General features: G+C 46.5%; 1 protein-coding gene across 2 annotated transcripts in view; it reads right to left on the bottom strand.

The window, feature by feature from the left end:
* Window positions 1–153: 153 nt before the first annotated feature.
* The window catches only part of Gng4 (G protein subunit gamma 4), a 45,607-nt gene continuing 19,307 nt past the window's right edge, over window positions 154–26,453 (bottom strand). For both annotated transcript variants that reach the window (XM_021215806.2, XM_021215805.2), the window contains exons 2-4: window positions 25,927–26,030; window positions 23,945–24,054; window positions 154–3,264 (exon numbers count right to left, since the gene is read on the bottom strand). In XM_021215806.2, the coding sequence (XP_021071465.1) occupies window positions 3,136–3,264; window positions 23,945–24,043 (228 nt within the window). In that variant the 5' untranslated portion in view covers window positions 24,044–24,054; window positions 25,927–26,030 and the 3' untranslated portion in view covers window positions 154–3,135. The remainder of the gene's footprint in view (window positions 3,265–23,944; window positions 24,055–25,926; window positions 26,031–26,453) is intronic.

Below are 26,453 nucleotides of genomic sequence, written 5' to 3'. Positions count from 1 at the left end.
AAGGAGTGAACTCTGAGACAGACATCCCAGGTTGGAGGCAGGGGAGCCCTCTGCTGGGAGCAGAGAGAAAAAGAAGCGTGGAGCGCCAGCTCTTCCTGCCAGTGTTAGTTCCTTGTCACCACAGGGACTTATGGGATCTTGGTCTCTTGCTCCAGAGGTCACTGGAAGGGCAACAACATATTTAACCTAATAATAAATACTCCAAGTATAGGCAGGTCTAGTTTTCGAGAGGGAATATCCCAGGCATAGAGAAATGACACTTGCTGAAAACTGCAAGTTTTCCTGGAAGGCCATCTTGTTCCTTCATTCCTGAGAATGCAAGTGAGAGGTTGAGGATGTTGTCTCAGCCACTCAGTGGAAGTCACATGGTGTGACTTGCTGCTTGCTCACAAATCCCAGAGCATAGAGTTTGTGTGGGGAAGCACCTGTGTATGCCAGGAACCTGTTCTCCAGCTGGTGATTGTTGTCAAACACACTCTTAAAGTGTCCCACTAAGAGTGGGAGTTAGTAATTTCATGTTAAGGACATCTAAGGAAGAGTCAAACATTGAACAAAGTACCAAAGGTGGGGGGGGGTGGACAATAGCAGAAGGACCCACAGTTGGCAGTCACAAAGCCCAATGTTTTATTGAAGTATAACACACATACAGAAAAGCACCCAAAAATGGACAGTTGGAGAACTCCCACACACTAAACACATCAGGGTGAGCCACAGCTAGATCCAGAGACAGAACAATCCAGAAGTCTTTTGTGTCCCCTCTCTGTTGCCCCTCTGAGAATAGCTACTGTTTTCCCCTTCAGTCAGCTCGGGTTGGCCTGCCAGGCCTGGGCTATAGGGAAAGGGAACTGTAGCTTGGACTTGCCTGTTCTCAGTCCCTCAAGCCAGCAAGACTCACATCAAGCTGCAGATGGAGCTGAGAATCCACTGCACGCATGACCCCCATCTGTTTATTCCCTCGGCAGGGGCATAAGGGGCTCCTTCTGGCTATGGTTACTGTAAACAGTACTTCTCTGGATGCTCTAGTGCATTTCTTCTGACGATATGTACACATTTCTGTTGAGTACACACTCTGGCGGAGTTGTCTCCTCACAAAAATATTCACATCCAAATGAGGAGACTTTGTGGAATAATGAATTTACAAGGTCAATCACAAGACTACAAGAATTAACAGAAATTCAGGAATAAGTCAAAAAGCTCAATGGGTCCAAGGAGTAGAGTGGCCGTGGGTGGGGCAATCTTCCCAGGACAGTTACTAGTGGACAGGGCGTCCACAGGAGAATGTAAGGAAGATGGCTGGGAAGGGGAGGCAGGAAAGCAGACAGTTGGGTAGGAGATTAAAGCACACTGTTCTCTTGACCTGATTCTGCTACTGCTGGTGCTGCCCCACTTCCTTGACTTTTGTGGACTATGGTCTACTCTGTCAGTTGATGATGCCAACACAAGCCACAGAATAAAGAGATCTTCTTACAGCCCAACAAAACCAGAGTCTTAGCCTCTCATCTCGTGCCCAGTAGTGAAACTAAGAACAGATTCCACCAAAGTTGCAAGAGAGGGTAGCAAGGCACAAACCCATCTAAAAAGGATAGTTACATCCTTGGAGGCCATTTTGCACTCCTCATCTCAGAACCCTGGTGTCTGTGAAGTCATCATGGTGTCTGTGAAGTCATACACTCTCCCCAGCATTATAGGCTGTCATCCAGCACATATTGGTTTTCAATGATAATGCAAGCTTTGCTTGGTTTCTGCCCTAGCAGAAAAGCAAGAGGAGTAATTATCTGTCTGCAGTTTGCTGGTTTGAACAGCTTGGAACACAATGGCTTGCCCAGCAGCACACAGCAAGCCTCTTTGAGATCCAGAGGAGAGGCAGTTTCCAAATATCTACACAAATATTCTCACCGAGCCCTCAACAACTGTGGTTACAGCCTCCATCGGGAGGGTATGGGGGTGCCTTAGATGGGGCCAACAGCCTTGTCCTGGAAAAATCTCAAGGCTTATGGCTATCTGATCTTGGGGTACCTACATATCATCTATCACAAACTGCCATAATCTAGGCTTGTGACATTTCTCTTGGCCAAGGTGGAAGAGGGGCGTGCATCCAGTTAGTGTGAAAATGTGTTCGCTTCATTCCTAGCGGGCAGTTAGGACTGTTTGTGAAGCTGCACACTTGCAACAGGGTGTCCACGGTTCAGGGCTTCAGGGGGAGCTTTAGGAATAGACTACCCTCAGATGGACATCTTGGGGTGCTTACTTTCTGTCTGCAGTTTTCAGCAAGTGTCATTTCTCTATGCCTGGGATATTCACTCTCTAAAACTAGACCTATACTTGGAGTATTTATTGTTAGGTTAAATACGTTGAAACCCATAAAGTCTTAGATCTGCGAGTTGCATGGTGACATCACTTTCAGCGATAACTGTGCCGAGACTCCAGAGGACCCAGTGTTGTCAGACTCCTTGCCTTACTAGAAACACCAAGCAGGAGGAGCAAGCAGGGTGAGTGGGGCATTTGGACTGAGGAGATGGCCCAGTGGGGCTGTCTGGTGAGTATCTACAGTCAAGGCCACTCCAGTGTCTACACCACAAATGTATTCTCAGAAGCATCCACTTTGGAATGTTCAGTGATAAACCGATACAGATAGAGATATTAGTCATCTACAGGACCTAGCCATGTAGCCCCTGAAGGCTCCTATGATAGAGATGCCAGAGGCGAAAGAGACCCCACCCTCCCCTGTAGCTGACTGACAAGCTCTCATCTGCGATTGAATTACTGCGCATGGGAGACACTTGTGCATGGTTTTGATTTCAATGAGTTACCCACTGAAATTTATTAACTGGATATATTTATGGTTGGGAATGTTTAAAAATTGTAGACCTTTTAAGTCTACCCTTTTATATGGCACATTTGTTATTTGGCTATAAAAATGTCTGTTTTCTCTGTGGATGGAAATAAGAAAAAAAGAAAAAAAAAGGAAGAGGAACTAATGCTATGGAGGAAATATGATAAAACAAGATGAGCCCAGATCATGATTGGTTGGACAGAGACGGGGTGTTGTGGGAGGCATGCCTCTACATGGGAGCATGCATGGTCTCTACTCGGAACTGTTTCGGCAGGAAAGGGCCCACTTCATCGCCACGGGTGTTAGAGGATGGTGCAGAAGAACTTCTTCTCTCGGAAGGGGTTTTCTGAGGCAGGCACTGGTATGATGAGGGGGTCCTCCCGCACGTGGGCTTCACAGTAGGCCAGGAGGTCTGAGGCAGCCTGGGAGACCTGTGGGAACACAGCACAGATGCTTGGTTAAAAGCATTCACAAAGTGGGTCCAGGGTGAGGTCCACAAGAAGAGTGGTCATGGCCAAAGTCAGGCTGTACAATATGCATGATCAAACATGGCCAGGGGCTGGCAAGTCTGGATAGAACTGAAGTCATGGGTTTGGAAGATGCTCCAAGGACCTGTTGCCATAGAGTGCTAGGTCAGGATCCAGAGAGCTGAGAACATGCTAAGGGTGTGGCTCAGTAGTAGTGTTCTTGCCTAGTGTGGATTGGATCCTAGCACGTCCCACAATGACACAGAGAGAAGGGAACAGAGTAACCTCACAGTGACTCTGCAAAGCTATTTCTGTAAGAATAGCACAGAAACTATTCCTGGCCATGTCAGACTGATGGTATTTATTGGTGCTGATTTTTCTATCGACCACTCTCATGACCAAACCAGGAGAGACACTCTGTCCCCATTCAGTAGACCCCCTATTCAGGTCTGCTTTATAAGCTGTCATCTTATAAAATGTATTTATCATTCTGTTTCTATATAATTATATGAGTATATAATGAGCTTTTATACACTAATGTGTGCACATGTGGCAGAGGGAGCAGGTACCTGCTACAGCACACATGTAGAAGTCCAAGAACACAGTTGTGTGGAGTCTGTTCTGTTCTTCCACCTTCAGGTGGGCTCCGGGGATCAAGATCAGGTCACCAGGCTTTTGTAGAATACGTGGTCACCTGCTGAGTCATCTCATTGGCTCAAGCCCATAATCATGTAATGACAGGTAGCTGCTCCCTACAGACAGGCTGCTACTGTCCAGGAAGTCCTCCTGTTTTCCTTCCAGACCTTTCCTGATTGTGTAGAGAACATGCTCTGTCTGAGTCTAGAGAAAGAGCTGGGCGTTCACAGAGAGGGAGACAGTGAGGCCTTTTGCGTGGTCAACCAACCAGGAGGTGTGGCCCAGATTTGGGGCGGAACTTCCTCAAACCCTCTACTCAAGACAATCCCTCACAGGTGTGCCGGGCTGCTTGGGTCTAAGTTGATTTCAGATGTAGTCAAACGACAAACCCAGATCAGCCATCACAAGTGAAGGAAGAATATTCTAAAGCCTCCGTGCCAGCAAGCCACACACGCCAGCTTTGGGGTTCTGCCACCTTCGATTACAGATTCTTACTTCCGGTATCCACCCCAGACCTGTCTGCATTGCTGGTAGCTAGATGCCAAGAGATGATGTGGGCAGACCCAATTTTTTTTTCCCCTTCCCAGATGAAATAACTCCAGGTCAAGTGGATGAGTTAAACCAAATGCTGCATTTGTTGCTAGTGTGAAATGAAGAAAGGATCTGTTTGAACTACCCTTTCTTTTTAGAAATAAACTCTTCGAGCCAGGCGTGGTGGCGCACGCCTTTAATCCCAGCACTCGGGAGGCAGAGGCAGGCGAAGTTCTGAGTTCGAGGCCAGCCTGGTCTACAAAGTGAGTTCCAGGACAGCCAGGGCTATACAGAGAAACCCTGTCTCGAAAAACAAAAAACAAAAAACAAAAAAAAAACAAAAAAAAGAAAGAAAGAAAGAAAGAAACTCTTCCTTTCATAGTGTTTCATAGGTGTTCTGTCACTATATCAAGAAAATAGTTAATACAGATAGGAAAATGATGAGGGTGTGAAACAGCCCCAAATCGACTCCTACAGGAGCCGCCTTGCAGTGAAGGAAAGAGGTGTGGATCCTCAGATTAAAGGGCGGCTCTAATATAGCCACCCTCATGGGTTCTGGCTTGGAGCATACTCCAGGGGTTGCTGGAGGGATTGCTGGGTGGACTCACTGCCTTTCCACATTGGTGGCTGTGGGGAGAGAGGCAGCTTTTGCATGTTGGCAGAGGTGAGCGTGACTGCCAGTCACAAAGCACTTGCCATTTACTTGGAAGGTTAGAGTAGGCATGCGCTTGCATGTGTTCTCTCCCTGTGACCACAGCTATGTCCCATTGCCCTTCCTGTGTGTCTCCCGATCTATGTGTACATTAGGGTCATCTCTGTGCCCACACTCCTATCCCTTGCCACAGTTAAACAGATGTCCTGCAAACTTGGTTTCCCCCTGGGAATTCCCATCTCAATGTACAGTTAGTTAGATTTTTAAAAGCTGACTATGCTAAGGACCACAGACCAGATGAGTAAAATGAGCTTAAAGACATGTAAGAACACCCTGAATATCACCAATCAATAAGGTCTTTAACTTATGGTAAGGTGAGCTTGTAGAAAATCTACGGGCAAGCTTAGGAGTGAAGGAGGCACAAAAAGCTAGAGGTCGGGGTTGGAGGCCCAACAACTCAGGAGGGAAGAGTTCAAATCTGCCCCTTTGGTCATGCTATACTTGCCAAAAATTATCCTATCTCATTTTTCTTGACCGTGCTCTGATAATTTGGAATTCTTATAGGACTTACCTTTTACCTCACCCGGGAAGTGTTTACTGAGCATCTATCTACATTGCCAAGCTAACCGAGAAGATGCCAGGGAAAAGCTAACACTAGAGCCAACTGAGACGACTCAGGAATAACACAACCACCACAAACAGTAGCATGTGTTGAGGAGTCCCAGATGTGGAGACAGAGGACTGGCCACAGGCAGCTGTCCTTGTGCACAATCCAGCTGTTGGCAGCTGGCTTGTGAGTAATCAGAGCTGCTTTCTTTCCCCTTGATCAATTTACCTTGCTACATAACCAGCAGCATACACTGTGTGTGTGTGTGTGTGTGTGTGTGTGTGTGTGTGTGTGTGTGTGTGTGTGTGATACTAGCTTAACTCTGAGAACAACCCCAAGTTCAAATTTATCACCACAAGGCATCAGAGAGGGGGGGTTCAGAAGATGCTAGGACACGTGGGGCTGTGCCCAGTGGAAGATTCGCAAGGTCTGAACTCCTCCCGCATGCCTGTAACACCTGACAATAATGCTGGGTGACTGATCTGCCCAGTTCTGAACAGGTTCTATCTAGAAATAGGTTCTCTGCCTTGTCACAAAGATGAGGCTATACTTGATGCCACCATGATCCTCCACCATGCTCCTTTTGTGAGGACAAGTTGTTCTAAGGTCGCCTCTTTTTCAGCTGCATCCCCTCAGCTATAACTACCGTCCTGGGGGGCATCCCAGTTGCACATTCATTTGGCCTAACAGACTGCAAAGAGGCAGTTGGTGTAAGTGTGGGGACAAATGTGTTGACCTGGGTTGGTTCCACACTATGCCAGTTTTTCAGATGTACTCAAAATTACTGACACGTGATTGTTGCAGTTTGGAAGTCCCTTCAAAACTCACACTGAAAGTTAAAGTAGGTCACGTGACACCCCCCCCCCCAATAGATTATGATGTTGCTGAAGGACAAGACTCTGACAAGAAGAAGGGTTTGGCCTGAGTTTTCTCCTGTCTCGCCTTTTAATGGCTTGTTTTCAACCACGCTGTGACCCACTTTGGGGGCCCTGCCACCTACAGTCCCCTGCTCTTCCAGCCCCAGAGCTGTGAGCAACACTGTCCTTTCTTTTCTTCCCCCCTGCTCCCTTCCAATCACTCTTTCCTTTCTCCTTCCTTCTCCCTCATCTTCACTTCTGTTTTCCAATCACAGAATTCTGATACAGGTGCAGAGAGTAGACAAAGAAGAAGCCTGAGGTCAGAGATGTAGATCTAACAATCCCAGGAGGAAAGGGTGGTCCAAACATGGTTCATCCAGTCATTCTACACTCCTGACAAATGATCTTATTTCATTTTTCTGACCATGCTCTGTTAATTCTGGGTTCATGTAGGGCTTAAATTTTCTCAAATGATTACATTGTAAAGAATGGCCCACTTATGCCTAGCTGCACCTAATGGAATATGAATCATTTTACCCCACCCAGACCCCCTCCGTTCACATAATAGCAACCAAAGTCCACTTATTTCAGTATAAGCACAGCCCCTTGAATATCTGCTGGTGTCCACTCTACTGTGATCAGAGAAGATAAACACAGGTAATGACTGTTTTCAGGCATGGAACACTAGACATGCAGGGTGTCATCATGGCTGTGATGGGTATAATTTACAACCACAGAGGAGTCACACCTTTGGGTGTGTCGATGAGGGCGTTTCCAGGGAGGTTTAACTGAGCTGGGAAGACCCAGACTGAAGGTCATTGAAATCCTGCCATGAACTGGAGTTCAGGACTGAACGGCGGGAATACATGATCTGGGCGCCAGAATTCGTCTCTCTGCTCCCTGGGGCTAACATGATGTGACCAGTTGCCTCATGCTGCGGCCATGTGCTCTCATCACAACAGGCTGTATTTCCCAACCACAAGCCCTTCTCTATGTTGTACTGTGGATATTTTTTGTCCTAACGATGAGAAAATTAATACACTGGCCCACAGTGTTCTGTCCCAGCATTAATTAACCTAACTGCTGCCAGGGCTGAGTGTGTGTGTGTGTGTGTGTGTGTGTGTGTGTGTGTGTTTGGTTAATCAGGTTAGATTGATTTTTTTGCGGCTGGAGAGTTCCTTCCTGCCAGATGCCAAGACATCTGCTGCTTCTGAAACAGAACAGATAACCTCAAAGACAAAATTCTGTCACGGTAGAAAACTGACAACGGCCTTCTTGCCAGTGCTTTCTTATCAAGTATCGAGATCATGGAGAAGAGCTGCCCTGAGCATCTCTGCCTCCTACCTCAGCATCCAGCTGTTAGAATTATAAGGCAGCAGATGCTGAGAGAAATGGGTAGCCTGGGAACAACTGTGGAATTTTCCCATTGCATTTCAGAGTACAAGAGGTGATTAAAACAGCCCAAGTTAGCACATAGTGCTGTTAGTTGCGCTATAATTACCAGCTTCAATGATGGGAGAAAATGTTGCAATTACTATAGTCACATTCCATGACAAGACAGACGACATAATTACTACTCTCGCTGTGACACCCACTCCACTTATCTTGTACATCTGAAGTCAAGAGGGCACCTACTTCTCAACAGTCTGGGTCTATTGAACAATATAGAATCAATGAAGAGTATCTTTGGTTGGCTTTGCCTGTTCCTCCCTCCACCCCCAGAACACAAAGCCATGTCAGGGTTAAGACTTCTGCCAGGCTGTAGTCAGCGTGTAGCAATGGTATCTCTTCTAAGGTCAGGCCTGGTGCACAGCCCAACCGAGGCTGCCATGTGCCCTTAGCACCACAGGGATCCCCAGGGCATCATAAGTATATGTCTTGCCTCTGAATCCTGTGCACTCTTCTTTCTAAACAGTAACATAGTTGAGCCTAACACAACAGCTTTTAAGGATGATACCCAGGCACTGGGCAGTCTGACTTTCAGCAGATCCCAGAGCACTGCAGGAAGTTTCTAGCTGTTGGGAAATGGTCTGAATGGGAAGGTGAGTTCTACTGGACAGGAGGTCCTGTCATGAGGGAGGGAGCTTCTCCTGCCCCTAAAGAACATCTGGAGGAGGAGGAAGCCAGGTGGTGATAATGTGAATAGAACTTAGGGTCATATGTCTCTAACAGTGGGAAAGCCATTGTCAACAACCATAATGGCTCTTCTTTCCTATCAAAATCTAGTTGCACACCGGGAAGCAGCAATGTGAAGGACAGGTGAATACCACCAAGTTCACTTCAGTGAGAACTGTTATTTACATGGCTACCACAGGACCAGCAGCCCCTAGCCTGAGTAGCCTACCATTGACCCACATGCATCCTGGATCTTTACTTAACCAAATCCTTCCGACGGGCGGGCAGTCTTCACGATGTCTCAGTTTCCTACAAAGAAAGGTGTAACTCAAAACTAGGTGGGGTGGCGCACACCTGTGATTCCAATCCTCAGGAAGACGAGGGAGGACGGCAGAGCACAAGCCTCTGTCTAAAGGGAAACAAGATGAAGCAACCAAACCCGTCTTAGACTTTGCCAACAGTATTTACTTAGCAAGGTGAATCATGAAGATCAAGGATAGATGCAGTGAAGACCCACCCTGGTCTTGGCACAGAGAGACTCTACAGTTGTAAGGTGCTTTATTTTTCCTAGAGAAAAACAGTGAGTCTTGGCAGCCTCGGTAGGGAACAACACCCCATTCCCTCAGTGGATGCAACACACCCCATTCAGCCTGACTTAGCCTCAGTGGCCACTGATACATCCTGTCCTGCTGGCAGGAGACTCACCTCACAGATAGGCGGTCTAACTTTCACTTCTGTAAGTGGCAATAGCTCCTGACTGCAGAGTGCTTGCCACTCTGAAGATGCTCTGACTCCTATACTACTTTCTGGTAGCACAGAGAACATCCCACCCCGCTCGTTGGCTTAGTTAAAAGGCTGTTCTTTTATCTGATCATTCTAGAATTGCCAACCACACTTACCTGTGTCTTACCAAATACCAATTTTAGCCTTTTCTGGTTTGTACTAAAAAAAATTTTTTTTTTGGTCAGGGGGTGTTAGGGACAGAAATCACATTTTGTTCTTTCTAAAGATCCCCACCCGGTGGTATGGCACACAGCTCTTAAGAAGGTGCGAGGAAAAGTGTAGAGAAGTCACGTGCTTGATCTTACGGGCTTGCTCAGGAAATGTCTGCAGCAGGTAGCCCATCCACACTGAGGAAGCCAGCAGACATAATCCTAACCCAAATGATGCTTACATTTTGAATATATTGTAAATTTTTATGTAGTCTATTTACATAAAAATGTGGTTGTGTTTTCTGTTAGGCTACCAGTGTCGCAGTAACACAGAAGACAATGAAGACTGTATGGATAGCGCACATGCAAATGACTGCCCAAAAGCCAGCTGCCAGGTTGGACAGCATCCGCTAACAGCTTATTTGGCAGTGAGATTTCCTGTGGAAGAAGAGGGAAAGATGTGTTCTGTTTACTGAGCCGAATGGTTATAGCTGTCTTGGTGCCAGCATTCCACTTCCAAAGACCTTCGTGTCTTGAAGGAAGCCAGCCCTCAGGGACACGATGTCACCTTTGTAAAAGAGGCAATTCTGGGAAAGAATCCCCCTATTGATAATCAATAATAACCACCACACATTCTGAAGACAATAAAATGATTTCAATAGTGGGTTACCTAGTTAGCCTGAGCGACGCCAGGAGAGTGGACATCAGAGAGGCATGCCTGTGAGTGTACTGTGGAGTAGTTAATCTCCTTACAGAATCAGAATTTGAATAGCCTATTGGGAGGGAGCAGAGCCTGGCTTAGGAAGTGGGTGGCTTTTGGGGACATGCCTGCATTAAGGACACATTTTGACCCTGGTCCCTTCCAGGCTCGTTTTCCTGCTCAGTGACTTGGCAGGACATCGTGTATTTTCAGTAATTAACTCTGGTTTAGGTAGCAATTACTTCTCTTTATCGGTCGAGAGAACTTTCATTTATGGGACTTTGAAAGACACAGTCAGGACTCCCATCGCACTTGTGAGCTATGGGTTTTGTGGGATCACAGGAAAGGACTTTTCGACACTTCACAGGCTACAGACTTCCCACAAGTGCCTTGATGGTTTCATTTGTGAAATTTAATCTTTGCCTTTTGAGATGGTGGTCTTGCCATGCAGCCAAGGTGGGGAGCTTGGTGCTCCTCCAGTTTCAGCCTCCTGATTGTTGGGATTAGAGGTGTATCACACCACACACAGTTTAAGTACTTGATCTGAGGCTGGAGGGATGCCTCAGTGGCTAAGAGCACTTCCTGTTTTTAGAGAGGATCCTGGTTTAGCTCTCTGTACCCATGCCAGTGGCTCACCACTGCCTGTAACTCCAGCTCAAGGGATGGATCCGATGCCCTCTTCTGATTTTTGAGGGTCTCTGTACACGTATGATTCACATACATGCACTCAGACAAACACATAAATACACTTCAAATTAATCTTTAAGCTTTTTTTTTTTTTAACATATACTTTTGAAACAGGGTCTCTCTATGTATGCCTGGCTGCCCTGGAACTTGCTATGTAAACCAGGCTGGGCTGAAACTCAGAGAGATCCTCTGCCATGTTTAGTCAATCTTAGAATCAGATCCATGTTACAGACTGAATCACCACCACCCCACAATTGAAATGCAGAAGCTATGAGGTGAGGGTGAGGTGGGGCTCTGGGGAGGTGATTGAGGCTAAATATGTTCAAATGGGAGGGGTTCTCATCTGGCAGGGCTGGCATCCTTATAGTGGAAGAAATGACAGAGGACATGCTCTGTCTCACCTTGCAAATATGAGAGAAAAGCCACATGGGGCCATGGTGAGGTGCCCATCTACCATCCAGGAAGAAGATCGCTCAACACATGCATATACACACACCACACACCCTACTGGTACCTGGATCTTTCACTCATAGCTAAACTACACACACACACACACACACACACACACACATGTGAGAGAGAGAGAGAGAGAGAGAGAGAGAGAGAGAGAGAGAGAGAGAGACAGACAGACAGACAGACAGACAGACAGACAGACNGAGAGAGAGAGAGAGAGAGAGAGAGAGAGAGAGAGAGAGACAGACAGACAGACAGACAGACAGACAGACAGACAGAGACAGAGAAGAGAAATGGTAAGAAATCTGTTGTTTAAGGTGCTGGAGAGCTAGCTCAGTGGTTAAAATGCTTGCTTTGAAGTCCTGAGGACAGGAGATGGGACCCAGGATTGAAGCACCCACAGAGTAAGTCGGGCATCCTTGAAAACTGCAGTAGCCCCAGCACTTAGCAGGGTAGAGTCAGGAGGACAGCTGGGATTGGCTGGCTATCCTGAATCCAAGGACAAATGTGGAAGGATACAGAGGAGGCTATTGTGCTGTGCTCTGTGTATGCTACAGAGGTCTGTACATTCACGGTGTCTATCATTTGCACATGCACACACACGCATGTACACACACACACACACACAACACTCACACATACACACATACATAAATGAGTAACATAAACTTTTAAAATACTTCGTTGTTCAAGCCACCCATTCTGTAGCCTGATGGCCTGAGCAGAGGGATCCAGTTTCTCTGCCATCATTTGGATGTATTAGTGCGTAGACAACTTTGTTTCCCTCCTTGAGTGCCAGAAGCATTTACCAACAATATTCTAACAAGTCTGCTAAGATCTTAGCCCCACTTCTCTAAGGTGCCGTCTGGACCATGGGGTTCTAGGGATATGCTGGGTCTGATTTTGAGACTTCTTATTCTGTTCAATGGATCTGTCCATTGCTGAACAAAGTCAGAAATCCATATGCATTCTGACTTTTAATGCTTCCAGAGGTAGGAAACACCTGCATATTTTCCTTCTCAGATACATTACTTAAAACAAAACAAAACAAAAAACAACTTCCTAGGCATTCTCACATTTTCCATCTAATTGAACTTTCAGATAATTTTAACTCTAAATCCAAAATAGAATTTCTCCTATAATGTATTAATTTAGAATATATTTCAATGCTGGCTGCCTAGTCTATAACGAGGCATTCTGTCATTCAAATCTTCTTTTATACCCCTTTAAGTACCTATTAAAAGTAATATAGGTCTTATCCATATATCGGGATTCTCAATCACTTTCCCTTGCTTAGTTGTCTGTACTGTGACAGAATGCCTGACACAGACAATCTAAAGAAGAAAGGTTTATTTTGGCGCCCAGCCAGAGGGCTCAGTCCATGGTCACTTGGCTCCATGTTCTTGAGCTGAACATGATGATGTAGGAACCTGTGATGGGCAGATTTCTTCCTCTGGTAGTGGACAAGAATCCAGTGACCTACTTCCGCCCATGGGGACCTGCCTCTCTAATTTTCTACACCCTTCCAAAGCAGGACCATCATCTGATGACCAAGCGTTCATGACACAGCCTATGTGGTCATTGCCAATGAAGCTGGAGCATGATGTTCAGGGGGCAGTTGAAAAAGTTTCCTGTGTATATCCTCATTCCTGCTGCCGTGAAGTGTTTATGCTGTTAAGGGCATAGTGTCCATGACTACTGCTGTATAGGGTGGTCTCTTCTGTGAGTGCACGTGTATGTAGTAATGCTCATATGTATCTGTGTTTGTGGCAGCCAAAAGATATTGTTTCTTGGGAACATTCCATCTTTTTCTTTTAAAACAGGGTCTCTCATTGGCCTGGAGCTTGCCAAGTATGATGTCTGTCCTGCCAGTGAGTCTTAGGGACCCTTCTGTCTTGTCTCCTCTGCTGGAATTACAAGTACTCACTTACATGCATAGCTTTAAAAAAAACATTTTTATTTTAATATTATTATTTTTTGCTAACATGGGTCCTGGGGATAGAGCTTGGGTCCTGTGCTCATAAAGCAAGCAATTCACTAGCTGAGCTGTCTTCCATAGTTTACCATTTTTACATCATCTTTGGTGAGAAATCCATTTATATGTCTTGTCTTTTGTATATATGAGAAATAGATTCATGTAGCCAAGGCTAGCCCTTAACCTACTATATATCTAGTGGTAATATTGGTCTCCTGACCACTCAGCCTCCACTTCCCAAGCCTAGGGTTATGGGTGTGTGGTACCCTGTGTGTGTGGTACCCTATGTGTGTGGTACCCTGTGTGTGTGGTGCCCTGTGTGTGTGGTACCCTGTGTGTGTGTGGTACCCTGTGTGTGTGGTACCCCGTGTGTGTGTGTGTGTGGTACCCTGTGTGTGTGTGGTACCCTGTGTGTGTGGTGCCCTATGTGTGTGGTACCCTGTGTGTGTGGTACCCTGTGTGTGTGGTACCCTGTGTGTGTGGTACCCTGCCTGAGTTTTGCCTGTTTAAGACTGTGATTGTTTTCTAATGATTAGATTTTAAGAGTTCTTCGTTTATTTTGGATATGCCCTTTATCAGATGTGTATTCTGTACACACTGTCTCTTCCTGCAGCTTGTCTGCAGGTGTTTTGAGAGGCTTCAAGTCCTAATGAAGCATGGGTTGTCAGGCTGTCTTGGGTTCTGTTAGTTGTATGGAAACAGTCAAATCCAAGGTCAATCAGACTCCCTTGGACACGATGTCCTAAGCTTACAGCTGTGTCTTCACGTTTCTGCCTATGACTCATCTTGAGTTAATGTCTGTGTCTGTTATCCTTTTTTGTCTTGTTTTGTATGTGGATGTTAGCTACACCAATACTACTTGCTGAAAAGACCACCTTTGCTCTTTGTAAATGTTCTGTTGCCTGTATTTGCGAGGGCTCATTTCTCCGTTCTGGTCTACTGAGTTGTGTGTCTAGATTTTCACCAACATCCCCTTGTCTTGATTACTCTCACTGTGTAACAAGGCAGCAGGGTAGAGGCAGCAGACTTCCTCCTCCATGTCTTCCTCCTCCATGTCCTCCTCCTCCATGTCCTCCTCCTCCATGTCCTCCTCCTCCTCCATGTCCTCCTCCTCCTCCAAATTACCCTTTTCTAAGTCCTTCTCCTCCACATCTTCCTCCTCCACGACCCCACCATAGCCTCTGCCCTAATTGATTGACTATTCTGAGTCTTTATCTTTCTATATAAGCTTTAGAACCAGTCTGTCAATATCCACAAAATAACTTCCTGGGATTTTGATAGGGATTACAAAGAGTCTACAGGTCAAGTTGGGAAGACATCTTAACAATAATATCTTCCCATCCATGAACATAGGGCATCTCTCCTTTTATTCAGATATTAAAATTTTCTTTCATTTGAGTTTTATAGTTTTCTTCACATAGATCTTGTACATATCTGGTATATTTTTCCCACGTAAAAATATTTCTGTCACTTCTGGGATGTAAAATATATTGCTTTTTAAAATTAAAACAGAGCCTAAATTGGATTTTCCACTTAACATTTTTTTTCTGTGAACTGTTAACCATTTTTATGTTTTTAATTTTTTATTAAATATTTTCTTTATTTACATTTCAAATGCTATCCCGAAAGTCCCCTATACCCTTCCCATACCCTGCTCCCCTACGCACTCACTCCCACTTCTTGGCCCTGATGTTCCCCTGTATGGAGCATATAAAGACCTAGGGGCCTCTCTTCCCAATGATGGCTGACTAGCCCATCTTCTGCTACATATGCAGCTAGAGACACGAGCTCTGGGGGTACTGGTTAGTTCATATTGTTGTTGCACCTATAGGGTTGCAGACTGCTTCAGCTCCTTGGGTAATTTCTCTAGCTCCTCCATTGGGGGCCCTGTGTTCCATCCTATAGCTGACTGTGAGCATCCACTTCTGTGTTTGCCAGGCATTGGCATAGCATCACAACAGACAGCTATATCAGGGTCCTTTCAACAAAATCTTGCTGGCATATGCAATAGTGTCTGCATTTGGTGGCTGATTATGGGATGGACCCGTGGGTGGGGCAGTTGTTGGATGGTCCATCTTTTCGTCTCAGCTCCAAACTTTGTCTCTGTAACCCCTTCCATGGGAGTTTTGTTCCCAATTCTAAGAAGGGGCGAAGTCTCCACATTTTGGTCTTCCTTCTTCTTGAGTTTCATGTGTTTTACAAATTGTATCTTGGGTATTCTAAGTTTCTGGTCTAATATCCATTTATCAGTGAGTGCATATCAAGTGACTTCTTTTGTGATTGGGTTACCTCACTCAGGATGATATCCTCCAGTTCTTTTGTGATTGGGTTACCTCACTCAGGATGATATCCTCCAGATACATCCATTTGCCTAAGAATTTCATAAATTCATTGTTTTTAATAGCTGAGTAGTACTCCATTGTGTAAATGTATCACATTTTCTGTATCCATTCCTCTGTTGAGGGATATCTGGGTTCTTTCCAGCTTCTGGCTATTATAAATAGGGCTGCTATGAACATAGTGGAGCATGTGTCCTTATTACCAGTTGGAACATCTTCTGGGTATATGCCCAGGAGAGGTATTGCTGGAGCCTCCGGTAGTACTATGTCCAGTTTTCTGAGGAACTGCCAGACTGATTTCCAGAGTGGTTGTACCAGCTTACAATCCCACCAGCAATAGAGGAGTGCTCCTCTTTCTCCACAACCTCACCAGCATCTGCTGCCAGCTGAATTTTTGATCTTAGCCATTCTGACTGGTGTGAAGTGGAATCTCAGGGTTGTTTTGATTTACATTTCCCTGATGATTAAGGATGTTGAACATTTTTTCAAGTGCTTCTCAGCCCTTCAGTATTCCTCAGTTGAGAATTCTTTGTTTAGCTCTGTACCCCGTTTTTTAATGGGGTTATTTGAATTCTGGAGTTCAGTTTCTTGAGCTCTTTGTATATATTGGATATTAGTCCCCTATCAGATTTAGGACTGGTAAAAATTCTTTCCCAATCTGTTGTCTACTTAACATTTACAGACATACACATTTGGAGTTTCTTTTACTATCCTTGTTTTTGTTTTTCAAAATTTTATACTCTCTTTGTTGTTTTATAGTTTATGCATTATTTCTCACCCCCTAGTATTTTTGAGGTATGCATTTTTATAGAGTTATTATGTTTAAATATGCTAATCTACTTCAGAAATGACATTGTATCTACTGGTTCATGCCTAATTAGGAAACTAGCCAGAATGGACAGATGCTACACAGTCCCTTCCTTGGCCACAGAACCCTTTCTCTGATTGCTTTCCTGATGAGTTCCAGTGTGGGAAACATATGATTTCTTTAAATAGGATTTGAAAATGCTCTCCCTTTCCCAGAATCCCTTGCAACTTGAATATAAGCATGTTCCCTGGGTTCTATCTGTCAGACACACATGTTCCAGACTCTGACTAGTGACCCAAGGAGGAAGGCGTGGTGAACTGGATCTGGGTCATTTCAGCAGCCCTGGCTGCAGGAGGGATTCCTTGGCTCAGGGCGGCACCCTCCCTGGGCAGTCTGTGGAGCAGTCATTATAGCCCTTCCCAGCAGTCACCAAGCAGAATCTCAGGCCCAGTCTCTACTCAACGATTCTATGACCTCTCTCAAATCTCTTTATCCACAAAACTAAGCACACCTGGATCTCTTGTTGTGAAATTCAATTATATAATGAAATGATTTTCCTAGGGAAAAGCAGGCCACGTATGTAGTCAGCTTAAGGATCTGCATTAACTGAGGACATGTTTATGTCACCTTGGGTGTGGCAGGGGAGGAGGTGCCCTAGCAGACATTGTCTTTTCATGGGCTGCCACTGGATGCACCCAACCTGTGGCCTTCTTCCACGTGACCAGGGGTAGTACCTAGATTCCGGGCCTTTCGGTCTCTCAGCCTCTCTGGACTCTAGTGTTTTGGTCTATGACCTGGGGTGCCGAGGTCCCAGCGCTGCTGTGAAACCTGGAGAACCTTATGCATGTATAAAGAATGTGACCAAAATTAGCTCCACTGTCCCAGGTGGTTACTTCTGCCTGTAAGAGTTTTCTTCTTTATTTTTATTATCTAAAAGCTATTTAACTGGTTGTTTTGTTTGTTTGTTTGTTTGTTTGTTTTATTTTGTCTTTTAGGTCTTACTGGAGCCTACATTGACCCTGAACTCTTGACCCTCCTGCCACTATTTTCTGAATGCTGGGACTGCAGGTTGTGTGCCACCGTGCCTGGCTTATTTTCATTTTGTTTGGGTGATGTTAGGAAAGGGTTTTCTACTTCGGAGGGAGCAGGTTACCTCCCAGATGCCCGTGTCTCAGCATCTGTCATTTCTACTATCGGCTGGACGTGATGTGGCAAGGTGCTGGGATGGGCAGACACTTCCTCTGCTTAATGGAAACTTCACGCTTTGTCCTTACTAGTCTTCCGGGTTCTAAGTTCTCTCTGCCAGGAGCATCTCCGTGCAAATGGCTGGGCGCGTTCAGTCTTGAACGTGTGATCTCTGAGCTTTCCCTTTTGCTGTGACTTTCATCCTAACCTCTTTGTCATGAATTGCATTTCTACAGTGAATTATAGTTATAGTTCCTTTGAATGGCTTTCTCTAGCCTTCTTGCTCTCCCCAAACTTTTCTAGTTTCTGTTTGTTTTATTCAGTCGCAAGGCGTGAACCTGGAGTTTCAAACTGGGAAATACTCTACCTCTGCCCTACCTCACAGCATTTTTTTTTCTCTTTGAGACAGGGTCTCCTATAGCTGAGACTATTTGCTCTTAAATGTCGATGTGTGTGGCCCAGGCTAGCTTTGAACTCGCAACCTTGCCTCAGCCTCTGAGTAGCTGGGCTTACTGGTATACCTGTGCCCTCTCTCCTGCCCAAAGCTCCTTCTCTACATTTGCTTGCTTTACTTTTCTTGAGATTATGAGGCACTTGAAGTCTCCTTTGCTTTCTTAGGAATAGTCTTCTCAAATGTGTGTTCCGTTAGCATCTCCGCCATGGTCCAGTCTGCTTCCTCCGTTTTCTGGCAGAACGTTTACACAAGCCTTTTTTTTTCTTTTTCTTTTTTTTCTTTCACTCTTTAAAAGAGCAGTTCTGGTGTGCACTTGGGGACAGTTTAAGCAGTCTCCTTAGCCTCTTGCCCTGTCTACTGAGGAGTGCAGATCAGTCTCTATGCAGCTGGGCTGGAAAGCTGCTCCTGAATTTAGTCTTGGGAGGAGGTACTGGCAACCCATGGTTGATACACTGCTTAAAATATATTCTCTGAAGGTACTCAATACTTTCTTCAAACAGCGAAGGTCTTGGTTTTTTTGGCCATGCCCCATTTTGGAGTGAACACATGCCTCTGTGGTGGGCCAGACAGACAGACAGCATGCTGAGGCCTGAGGCAGAGTCGGCGCCACTGTCTGAACACAGTGACAATAGGTGTTCTCAGGATAGGGAAACCCAGTCTTCAGATGGCACATCCATGAGGCTGACGATGGAGGTAGGAGTACAGACACGTAGAAGGGAGTACTAAGGGATGAGCCCTTGAGAGAACTGGTAATTCCTAACTATGACGGTGGGCTCATAGTCGTGTTTCCAATGCTGCGGAACTCGTATTTCACATACTGCAGAGTTTTAGATCACAGGAAAACTCTGCCTTTTATATAAGATTGAGCATGGGGCCTTTGTTCCTTGCCCCTGGCACAGAACTCCTAAACTCCAGGGTTCTCTTGAGTGGTATGCTGTTGAGATGGCTTCAGGAAGGTGGCATGTCACCAGAAAGACAGCTATGGTTGAAAGTAGAGCTTCTAGCCCTGCCCCTGCCCTGCAGGGATGGAGGAAGGGCTGAAGGTTGAGTGACCAATGCGTTCATAATCATGGCAATACAGCAAGACCAGCTAATACCCTAACCATGGGTTTAGGGAGCTTGCAGTGAACACATTCATGGGCTGGGAGTTGACACTTTACACGCGTCCTGGAGGCTGAGTGTTCCACAATTCATCAACCTGGGCATTTTGTCAGAAGGTTCCCGAGTTAACATCTTTATAATAAACTGGTACATTTAAATAAGCTATTTCCTGAGTTCTATGAATTGCTTTATGGGTGAGAAAGCCTGGGTTTGAGGTGTCCCTGGGAACCTTTGAATTTGCAAGCAACCCTGACAAAATGCAGGGAGACATGGCACCTGGAGCTGTGACAAGTGTCCACAGGGGACATCATCTTGCTGGCCTGAGTCCTTAATCCATTTAATCCATGTCATCTGTGTCTATGCCATACACCACAATCGTAGCAGTAACAGGGTAGTTTCATAAATGACTTTTAATACATAGCTTTAAGACAATTTCACTAAGAGTTTGACCTCCTCTAGACTTATAAGAGAGAAAATGACCTTCATTCAAAAAAATCAGTTCCAGAACTAATTCTAAATCCTATATGTATGGCAGAAAATCACTCTACCATCGACTCATCTCAGAACTCAGCTTGTTCGGCTCCTCAAGCCCAGAAGCAGGGACACAGACCTGAGCAGCGGGCAGGGCAGGCTGCCCACCATAGCATCTGGTCTGACCTGGGGATAATATGACCCAAGGATAGCAATGAGTAAGGGACAGACCTCAGAAATATTCAGTGATCAGAAGTATGTGCCCATCTTGGGACCACTTTTCATAAAGACATTTGATATTGGTTCAAACACTCTGTGTGTGTTTCTGTGTGCATGAGCCTTTTTCTCTGCTTGTGTTTCTGTATGTTGTCTATACAGAATGAAACATTCATCCATTAAAGAGGATCAGGTGCTGATGGTGGAGACATGGGTGAACTCCAAGGATGCTGTGTTAGGTAAACAATGGGTGGGCATCACCTGTTTCCACTTAGATGAGGTCTCTACTACAGTTATAGTCTCAGTGGCATCAGAATGATGGTTCTAGGGCTGGAGGCAGGGGAGAATGTGGATACATTTCTGGTTGGGAAGATGTAGTTCTTAGAAATCAAAGGTGGTAGCTAGTGACACTGCAAACATCACTGAGTCTGCAAATTGAAATCTATTGAAACGTGGTTTAATGGGAAATTATGTGTGCCATGTATTTTTACTACAACAAACCTATGCAAGGCTATGCATGCCTGTCACCCTAGCATTTGAGAGACGGAGGCAGGAGGATCAGGTGATTCAAGTCATCCTTGTTTACACATCCAGTTCCAGGCCAGCCTGGGCTACCCTATCTCTAAAACAGCAACAACAATAGCCGCTGCAGCAACAACAGCAAGAAGAAGAAGGCGGCTAAAACTCAATAATAAAGCATGTGTGCAAATGTAGGGCTGGTGAGACAGGCAGCCTTCTCCTCAGACAGCCGGGGGCCATCCCCTTCCTGAGGACTCTGCACTGTTTCTGAACCCCACAGGCCAGTTTCTGGCCCACTCCACGATGTCCTGACATCACCCAAGCTCGAATTAGCTCGTTCCTCCACAGGGCCTTTGCAGCAGCGCTGACGCCTCTGGCATGATTTATGGTTTTCCTCCCATTAGAGTCTAAGTGTACCCAAAAGACTCCATGGGGACACACAGTCTCTGGAACTCTATCTATGGCTGGAAAGGATCTGTTGCCACAGAACGTCTCCCCCTGGGCTGGCAGCCATGCTAACGTATGCTCACTGGCCCCTAGCTCTCTGGCATGGTGTTTGGCCGGCCTCCTGTTTCTCTCTGTCTAGTGCTCCAAGTTTCCTTCCCACACTCTATTTGCTTTCTTAGTGTGTTCGCCTCTCCCACCACCTCAGCTCTCTGCCCAGCTCACAGCTGCAGCCACATCCCTGTCCCTGACAACCAGACGTACAGATACAGGCCATTTACCTCAAATGTCTGCCATTCACTGAGACGCTGTGATCTGTGCTTGTGTGCACAGCATCCCCTCCCCAGCAGCTCAGCAGGGGGCTTTTTCCAAATCCATTTGCTGGCCTGAGGCCAGCTCACATCTCTGCTCACTATGGTGGAGACATCTGCTCACACTGAAGCCACAGCCTTGCTGTGCAGTGCCTTGCTCAGGGACATTCTCACCGTGTCCTCCCCTGACAGAAGTTTCCTGTCTTTGCACAGCTCAGTAATGCCTGCCTGCAGCACACCTCTGAAGTCTCCTTCAGTCTCAGGAACCCCTGTTTCCAATTGTTCTCTGGGTGCTGACCCCACTCCCTTCTCTGGCTTGTATTCCAAGGACTGATAGTTGATTAGTTATTTGTGGCAGTTTCTTTAACACACACCTGAGGCAAACAAGTCACAGTTTGAGGGGATAGCACATCATGGTGGCGGCACCTGGCAGAGCAAAGCCCTTTGCCTTGTGGCCATGACCCAGAAGAGAAGAGATGAAGGTGGGCATAGTGGTATGTGCTTACAATGGCAGCACTTGGGCAGGGTGAGGCAGGAAGCTCACTGTGAGTTCAAGGTCAGCCCCAGCTATAGAGGGAATTCAAAGCCACTGTAGGCTGCATAGTGAGACTATGTCTGGAAAAAAAACTAAAACAAACCAGCCACAAAAAGAAGAGACCAGTGGACCACTAAGATGGATTGTCAGGTAAAGATGCTTGAGGTGTAAGCCTGACTCTGAGCTGGAGCCCCAGAATCCATGTAAAAGGTGGGAGAGAACTGACTACACAAGTTGTCCTCTGACTTACACACACACACACACACACACACACACAGAACTGACTACACAAGTTGTCCTCTGACTTACACACACACACACACACACACACACACACAGAACTGACTATACAAAGTTGTCCTCTGACTTACACATGCACACACACACACACACACATATGAGAACTGACTACACAAAGTTGTCCTCTNGTCCTCTGACTTAAACACACACACACACACACACACACACACACACACACACACACACACACATGATGATGATGATGATTAAAATTCTAAAAAACGAATAGACCAGAGTTTCAAAACCCCCAGTGAGCTAACACCTCCCAGTAGGCCCTGCCTGAGCTCCTAACCCTTCCAGTAGTGCTACACTGAGGTGCAAACCTTCAACACTGGGCCTTTGGGGGGGACACAAGATCCAGATGGCAGCATTGCTGGCGTCGGCACATATAAGATGCTTGAGTACAAATGACAGCTCTGTTTATACCAACGTGCACAGCCCCACACTCCTTCCTTGTCCCGTATACTTGTACATCAAGTTCTATGTATATTTCCTGTCCCCCAGGATAACGCATGCCATGAGCCACAGGGGAAAGAGTCACCCTGCTTGCAAGGGGAGAGCTGAGGCTGCTAAGCCGCACTTTACTGCAGTGGCTCTCAGCCTTTCTAACACTGCAACCATTTAATACATGTTCTTCATGTTGTGGTAACCACCAACCATGAAACTATTTTAGTTGCAACTTCATAACTATATTTTTGCTACTGTTATGAATTGTAGTGTAAATATTTTTTTGGAGATAAAGGTTTTGCCAAGGGGTAAGGACTCACAGGTTGAAAAATCCCTGCTCTGTGGGAGGGGAAACCTTGAAGGCTTTGGGAATTTGAACCCCAATGTGATGATGGCTTATGTCATTGTGACTTGACGGGGTTTGGGAATCGCCCAGGAGATCCACATCTGGGAATTACTGGAGAGGTTTAACTGATAAGCCAGTGTGCCAGCCTACAGACTGGGCTAAATAGAAAGGACAAAATAGGCTGAATACCAGCATTCACCCTTCTGCTTCCAGACTGGATGCCACGTGACCCACCACCTCATGCCCCGGCCAGCTGGAGCCTCTCTCAGACCATCTCTGCCCACTGTAATGATTGTACCTTCAAACTCTGAGCCAGAAGAACCCCTTCTTACCCTGAGCTGCTTTCATCGGGCATGCTGTCATAGCAAGGAGAACAGTAACTCATACACCAGATTCTTGAGCAAAACTGCTCCTTGAAGACCACAGGCCCAGTGGACTCTAGTTCCCTGGCATCATCCCTGGGGGAGGGGAGGGCGTCCTAACCTTAGCATAGCCATAAACCAGCTGCATCTCAGAGCCACATACTGCCAAGCCTTCAACTTGTCTCTGTGTTCGTCAGTCTACATGGCATCTGCAGAAGCCAAGGCTCCATATTTCTGAAGTAGGAAGGGACCCCAAACACCCATGGTAGTGGCAGGCAAATCCCTTTACTTTACTGCAGGGAACATTTAACCCACAAGCTTGATTCAATGTGTCGGCCTCAGCTATGCCTGTCCAAAAACCTGTTGTTGCCTAACCTCTATCACTGTACCAGGGAGACACAATGTGATCGACTGAGATTGGTCCAGCTCTCCAACCTTTATTGTATGTCTACAGTTACATACAGCTGACAGGAAGGACAGTCTATTTTTTTGATTTCTTCTCATGGAATTCACACACACACACACACACACACACACACACACACACTGTGTGTGTACTGCATCGTGGGAGCCCCTGGGCAGGTTGAGAGCTCTGGAACTGTTCCTCTCTTAGGGAACAAGGCCACTCTGGAACGGGGAGGAACATGCTGCGTGACTTTACCTTCACCCTGTCCATGCAAGCTTCCATCTTCAGCTGCTCCACTGCTTTCCTGGCCTGGGAGATGCTGGTGGTGCTGTTATTAGACATGCCTTCCTTCATTCCTGCGCTCCCTGCAAATAACCACAGGGTAAGGACTGGGGTACTGCTGTCCCAGGGGAACGTGGGCCCCACCATACCCCTCCTATCCTGCCCCCCACCCCTGCCACCTGAAGCTTCTCAATCCACACCCAGACTTGTTCTTTTAGAAAGAGGAGGGAATTCTCCGTGCTCCCACCCGCATCTACACCACTCTGCAAAGTCATCACAGTGCTGACTGTCCCCCGAGAGAGACTCTGCTACCCTCGCAAACTGTTTGGGGGGGACTCGTAGTGATCACCGTATGGGGCTGAAGTCAGGCAAACACAAATGTAAAGGACCGTGGCTCCCCCGGTACAGAGTGAGGCAGGGACCAAGGTCCTGAGCACTACCCTTGGGGGAGAGAGTGTGGGGAGCACTGAGGGTCTGCAGCGCTATGCAATGTCATTTGCTCACGTGCATTTTGTCTTTTAAGAAAAGGCTTTCTGGGTATTAGTTAGGTCAGCTGCTCAGATCAGAGTTCGGCAAGTGTGGGTTCATAGCTTGCTTGGAAACTTTTGCCCAGCAGAAAGAGAAGAGTCACAAGTAACTGGGAGTTGGGATTCCAGGGACCCTCACCCAGCCATCCCCAGCCTTGGTTTCATCAGCTCCTCCAGGACCAAGGCACCCCTGTGTGTGTGTGGGGGGGGGGAATCCATACTTTGCCTAGAGTGAGGACAAAGAGGGGCTGACAGTGTGGTGGGCAAGCTGTTAGACAGGGCTGGAAGTATGGAAGGAAACAGCTTTAGCCAACTAGAGCTAGAGACAGAAGCGCTTTGGAAGGCAGACCAACAGGGAGGCTTCAGAGCTGTCCTGCTCCAAAACTTAGCCACATGTCTTTTAGGTTCCACCTGAATGACACCCCTGCCTTTCTGAGCCTGCTGGCTGCCTCTACAAGCCCTGTGTGAGTGTCTAAGAAGAAATGGACTAGAGTCCAACAGGGGTGGGACATGAGCTTTTTTATTTTTGGAGAGACAGTATGTCCCCCAACCCAGGACAAAGTAAGATTCCCACTACAGTCGAGCTTAAACCAATATGTTTATCGAGCTGTTTTACAGAGCATGAGTGAGGGGTTGCTTACTGGATCTCTGGTGACCTCAGAAGAGCCATATCACTGAACAATTCCATGCCGACATGGATGGAGACTTGCCCACAGATGCAGATAGTGTTTTTCCTCCATCAGTCTTCCACTCCTAACTACTCTAGTACCTCAGAGAACAGACAGCTGGGGCAGAATTCAGCCTCAGGAGGGAGTGGCTGAAGCTCAGGTAGTCTAATGACCACCTCCCTCTCCTTCCCCACCTCCCACGAGGGCATTGCAGTCTTCTGAGTAGATGCTGCTGCTCCGATGAAGAAGGCAATGGCTGTAATGCTGAGAGAACAGCTTCCCACAACAGGGGTGGTGACAAAGCTAGACATCTGTGCTGGCTTCAGGGGATGCTAGTGGGTGCTGGCCTCCAGCAAGGTGAGGTGGAAGGAAATCTGAGTCAATTGTTCAGGGCCACCCTGGGACCTTGATGTTAGTCTCCTTGGGTACATGGGCACATTTAGACTTATGGGTCATTTAGGGACTTCTGGCAGGCTGCATCGGTGGTTCCTAACTCAGCAAGTGCCAACTTAGGATGGGAGCCAGGGTGAGGCAGTTTCATCCCCGTGCTGTTAAATGACCTGACTCAGGACAGGGGAAGGAGTTTGAGAACGGTGGGTGTCATTAAAGCTTCCACCTGCCTTGGCTAAGAGTGTCCCTAGGTCTGCTATGGGGCAAGAGGGAGACTAGGACCACATTGATGGTGTGAGGAACTTCTGCCATCACAGGACCCTGTTCCCTGAATCTCACTTTTCTCTGCTCTGTGGATATCCATTCTTACCTGCTGAGAGGTGGTACAGGGACAGGTCCAGGCAGAGGACACTGCAGCAACAGAAGTTGGCTGTTGGAAGAGAAGCTGACTCAGGGTCCTGCTGTGGGGTTTCCCTGAAAAGACAAACAGATGTACATTGTCCTCACGGCCTCCCTCAGTTGTCCTGCCCAAGCTCAGTGACTTTGCCTGGAAGCCTAGGGACTCCCGTACCAGTCTTGGGGGAATGACAATGAACTGAAGGATGAAGAGACACTCTAAGATGACATGAAGCAGACTGGGACACAGCCTCAAGACGAGGGCACCCTGAGCCTTGCCCAGCAACTCCACTTTGAGCACAGCCTGTGTACCCAGCTGCTCTTGCCAATCTAGTGTGCCAACCTAGCATGCCAAGCAGAAAGAGTTTGCAGGGATTTTTTTTTTATTATAATGACTGACAGTTATCAATTGTACAGATGAATAGGTTTTACTGTGGTATCTCCATACATCACATTTTTTCTTACCATATGTGTGTGTGTGTGTGTGTGTGTGTGTGTGTG

The sequence above is a fragment of the Mus pahari genome, chromosome 16 (assembly GCF_900095145.1).
Source record: "Mus pahari chromosome 16, PAHARI_EIJ_v1.1, whole genome shotgun sequence".
NCBI classification, from domain to species: domain Eukaryota; kingdom Metazoa; phylum Chordata; class Mammalia; order Rodentia; family Muridae; genus Mus; species Mus pahari.
This window is presented reverse-complemented; position numbering and strand designations above follow the sequence as displayed.